Here is a 5,015-nt window from a genome sequence, read left to right on the forward strand (position 1 = left end):
GGTGTAGTAGAAAAACACGCGCTTGGAACCAAACCGAGTAGAGTAGAGCCGAGTAGTGCTGGAGCTTTGGAGTAGAAAAGCGGCTTTATTCCACCCCCAGCAGCACATACTGGGTGTTATACAGTTGCCAGCTGTTCCATCATTGACGTGACAGGTGTCCAGGTGTGGAGCGTCCTCGTCGCCATATGTGTTGCGGGGGTACACACCCCACAGTCGCACACCATGTGTGCGCGGGGGGGGGGGGTCGAGCTCACTCCCACGTCACGTGCCCGGGGGGGGCTTCAGCACAGTCACATCCCATTTCTGTTGCTCGCAGAGACACGGGCCACTCGCGGTGGACTTAGACATTGTGTCATAAATCGCACAGCCACCTCAAGTGTGGGGTGCCGATGTCTACTGTTGTGCTGACTATGCGAATGTTGCCACATTTTCAATACGCTCCGCGCATGCTGTTGGCTGTTCGTGCTTCATGCCACGACATTGGTTGACTCCGGCCGAAAGTGGGTCGTACAGCCGTTAATTCGCCATTTGACGTCATTTGTCCGGTGATGTGAGGGCTGGCTCGATCGCACCTTTCGCCCCCTGTTTGACATGTTCGGTGACTTTGTGTGGCTTCTCGGCTGCCACACGATATGTTCGACCTGCATTCAACACGCCGTGCAGATGCTGCGATCATGATGAGATGGCAGTGCGACCTCATTTTACCCATCGTTCGACTGGATTTCCGGTGCGACAGGGTGCAAATGAAGACTGCACGTGCTGTGCACAAATGGTTGTGGCAATAGGTGTGCGAGGCATTGGAGACTGGAACAATTTTGTTCAATTTGCATACGGTTCCTGCTTTGTACGTACTTCGACCAAACTTCGCACTGTGTGTGAAGGGGCCCTAAACAAAGATCCCCATATCACAAAATTAAAAACAATTTAAACCCCAAAACACTGAAGTACAACAAGCAACAATAATGAAAAGAACATTAAAAACCATAAAATTAATTATAGGTAACAGAAAATAAATAGGTTTTAAGAATAGCCTTAAAGTAGCCTTTCGAATGCCAACGACAGCCTGTTCCACAAGGTACGAGCACAGCAAGAAAAGGCCCTGAAGCCTGCTGAGTTCTTTTTCATGCTTGGGGCACAAAGCAAGTCTACGTCCAAGGACACTAGGAGGCAGATAAGTCTGAACAAGTTCAGCAAGAAATCTGGGTTAATGACAATTTAAAGCCTTATATATGTGAGCAACAAAACTGTGAAATCTGCTCTTTGAGTCGCATGGAGACAGTGAAAGGAAGCCAGAATGGCTGTGATCAAACCTCCTGGTTTTCATCAAAACTCTAGCAGCAGTATTCAGGACCATGTGTAGGCATCTCATACTCTGTATGTAACTCTCATACTCTGCCACATACTATGTGGCAATGCAGAAATAAAACCTTTACAATAGTCAATTCTGGAAGACAAAGGCTGAATTAACATATGTGAAATGTAAAACAAACCATCCTGATGTCTATTTCCACTTCATCAGTTCCATCAGTGCACTTACTGTTGTCAGGTCAAACTCACCACTCTGATACTTTATTTCAGTCAGTGCTGTTTTAACATTTACTGTTAATTTGTTTCTTTGCAGGCATGCAACCGTTGTTGGTGATTAAAGAAGAAGCTCTCCCTGAACACCAGGAAAGGAATCTGAGTGTTGACCAGGAGGATATTAAAGAAGAGAAACTGTGCATAAGTCAACAGGGAGAGCAGCTTCAGAAGCTGGAGGAGGCAGATCTCACCAAGTTTGGTTTCACTGCCGTCCCTGTGAAGACTGAAAATGATGAAAAACCAGAGTCATCACAGCTTCATCAGAGCCGAAGTGATGAGAGCACAGAGGCTGAGCCTGTATCCAGCAGCTCATCTGTACACAGAACACTGACAGCAGAAGCTGATGTAGAGGACGATGGAGGACAACAACCAGACAGCAACTCGGGTCCAAACAGTCATTTACAACCAGATAGCAGTGGCAGGAGTTCAGACAGTTCTGGAACTGAGACTGATGACAGTTATGACTGGAAACAGACCAAAGAACTTCAGTCACATTTTAACTGTCAAAAAAATATCAATAGTGTTGGTTCAAGCAATTGCAACTTTGCTGCGAAACCATTTCATTGCTCTAAATTTGTAAAAGCAGCTGGTTACATGAGCATCATAGAGCAACATACAGGGAGGCAAGCAAGCGGAAAACCATTTAGCTATTCTGATCAGAGTAAAAGACAAAAACAAAAGGGCACTCTGAATAAAAACAGGGCAATTCATAAAGGACAAAAACAGTTTGCCTGTTCGGAATGTGGTCGAAGATTTGGACAAAAGATCACTCTGGACAGACACATGATAATTCATACAGGACAAAAACAGTTTGTCTGTTCTGAATGTGGTCGAAGTTTTGGACGAAAGGGCACTCTGGACAGGCACATGATTATTCATACAGGACAAGAACAATTTATGTGTTCTGAATGTGGTCAAAGATTTGGACAAAAGTGTACTCTGAACAGACACATGATAATTCATACAGGACAAAAACCATTTGGCTGTTCTGAATGTGGTCGTAGATTTGGACAAAAGAGCCACCTGGATGGACACATCAGAATTCATACAGGACATAAACAGTTTTGGTGTTCGGAATGTGGTCAAAGATTTAGACTAATGGGCGGCCTGATCAGACACATGAAAATTCATACAGAACATGACTGGACACAAGCCTCAAGTGTCCTTGGTCCCACTGTGAAGGGGTTTGCCGGGAGAGATCTCGATATGAGTGCGTGTGAGGAGCACAATGGCGCAACTTCTCTCAGTGCTGCAGGGAGACATCTCTCCTGTGGTAGCACTCAGCTAGATAATCCACCATATCAGCATAGATCTGATCCTGGACCCGACAACAACAGCATCAAGGAGCCAAAAGAAACAAATGAAACAACAATTTAAATTGGTCCATTGAGGAAAAGAAAAAGATCTTTCACTGCTTTGCTTTATGCCCCTTCACACTTAACACGTATGAAGCCGAATGGCACATGAGGAATCGTCTGCCAGTCGTTAAAATTCGCAGCTGCCTCAAACGCCTCCTACAGCAGTTGCCACAAACATTCATGCACTGTACATGAAGTCCACATACACGTGCCACTCATGGTGGAAACCCATTCAAACGGTGGCAAGATGAGGTCGCACTGCCATCTTATCATGTTCGCTGCATTCTCACAGCGTGTCAAACGCAGCTCAGACATACCGTGCTGCAGCTCGGACATATTGTGCTGAGGCTGAGGAGCTGCACGAAATCATCGGCCATGTTGTACCATGGCTGAATGGCGTGATTGAAGCAGCCTTCACACCAGCGCCAGAGAGGCATGAAATGAATATGACTTTCATCCAGTCATCCACAGTCCACGATTGCTTTTCCTTAGCCCATTGTAACCTTGTTTTTTTCTGTTTAGGTGTTAATGATGGCTTTTGTTTAGCTTTTCTGTATGTAAATCCCATTTCCTTTAGGCGGTTTCTTACAGTTCGTTCACAGACGTTGACTCCAGTTTCCTCCCATTCGTTCCTCATTTGTTTTGTTGTGCATTTTCGATTTTTGAGACATATTGCTTTACGTTTTCTGTCTTGACGCTTTGATGTCTTCCTTGGTCTACCAGTATGTTTGCCTTTAACAACCTTCCCATGTTGTTTGTATTTGGTCCAGAGTTTAGACACAGCTGACTGTGAACAACCAACATCTTTTGCAACATTGCATGATGATTTACCCTCTTTTAAGAGTTTGATAATCCTCTCCTTTGTTTCAGTTGACATCTCTCGTGTTGGAGCCATGATTCAATGATTCATGTCAGTCCACTTGGAGCAACAGCTCTCCAAGGTGTGATCACTCCTTTTTAGGGGTGATTCTTAGACTACGGGCACTTATTATGTCCTTTGATCATATTGTATGAAAAACAGAAAAAAAAGGGGAAATTTCACTTTTATAGTTATCTTTACAATGAAAGTGTGTTAAGAAATTTGTTCTAGTAGTCTGATGACTTTTTCACCTTTTTTCAGCATCATTATATGCAAATATTGCCGTTTTGTGTCTTGTCCCACACCCAGACTTTTGATCTTCAATGATAAAAATGAATGGTAAAGAAACATTTTTTTCTGTTTTAAAATATCTGAATAAAATATCAGTAAATTAATCAAAACATAATTGGGGTATTTAATGTCATACAACTGTTGTGATTTTTTTTTTTAAACAAAATGTAGTTGTCCCACACTATTGCCGTAATTTCCACCACAACACTATAATGTCCCTAAACAGTTTGTATGAAAGATTGTTTGGGTAGTTTCTATGGAGATAAACAGTGACATCAGAGCACATGTATATAGCGCCAAATCACAACAAACAGTTGCCCCAAGGCGCTTTATATTGTAAGCCAATGGTGTGGTGGAAATTACATTTACAAGGCCAATAGTGCCCGTAGTTAAAGAATCACCCTTAGATGCAGACTAACGAGCAGATCTGATTTGATGCAGGTGTTAGTTTTGGGGATGAAAATTTACAGGGTGAGTCCATAATTTATTTCTCAGAATTGAGTGAGTCCATATTTTTTTCCCTCTGCTTGGTCTAAAAAAGTAACTGTTACTGACTGCCACAATTATTTTTCCTGATTTCTTATAGTGTTTCTTAAAGCCAGAAAGTTGCCATCTGAAATGACTTTAGTTTTGTGTCATGTCTGTGATCTGCTTTTTTTCTACAAAATTAAACAACTGAATGAACATCCTCCGAGGCCGGTGATTCCATAATTATTGCCAGGGGTTGTACCAGCTTTCACGTAGTGGCCTTGGACTTTATCAATTGGTAACCTCTTTGTGCACATGGCTCGGCTACTGACACTGGATTGTTTATACCACACGAGGAAGAAAAATCTATTTGTAACATGATGTAGGAGTTCCATCATCAATGTAGTTCCACACTGATATTTCCTCAAGGTTACATAAAGGTTGGCCCCAACTTTCAA

At 42.9% G+C, this 5,015-nt stretch overlaps 1 protein-coding gene across 1 annotated transcript; it reads left to right on the forward strand.

Moving 5' to 3' along the window:
* Positions 1 to 263: 263 nt before the first annotated feature.
* LOC117507560 (zinc finger protein 251-like) lies at positions 264 to 3,447 on the forward strand. Its single transcript, XM_034167423.1, has 2 exons — positions 264 to 2,444; positions 2,529 to 3,447. The coding sequence occupies exons 1-2, from the start codon at positions 1,624 to 1,626 to the stop codon at positions 2,956 to 2,958; spliced, it is 1,251 nt and encodes a 416-aa protein (XP_034023314.1). The 5' UTR covers positions 264 to 1,623; the 3' UTR covers positions 2,959 to 3,447.
* The last annotated feature ends 1,568 nt before the right edge of the window (positions 3,448 to 5,015 follow it).

The sequence above is a fragment of the Thalassophryne amazonica genome, chromosome 3 (assembly GCF_902500255.1).
Source record: "Thalassophryne amazonica chromosome 3, fThaAma1.1, whole genome shotgun sequence".
In the NCBI taxonomy this organism is placed as follows: domain Eukaryota; kingdom Metazoa; phylum Chordata; class Actinopteri; order Batrachoidiformes; family Batrachoididae; genus Thalassophryne; species Thalassophryne amazonica.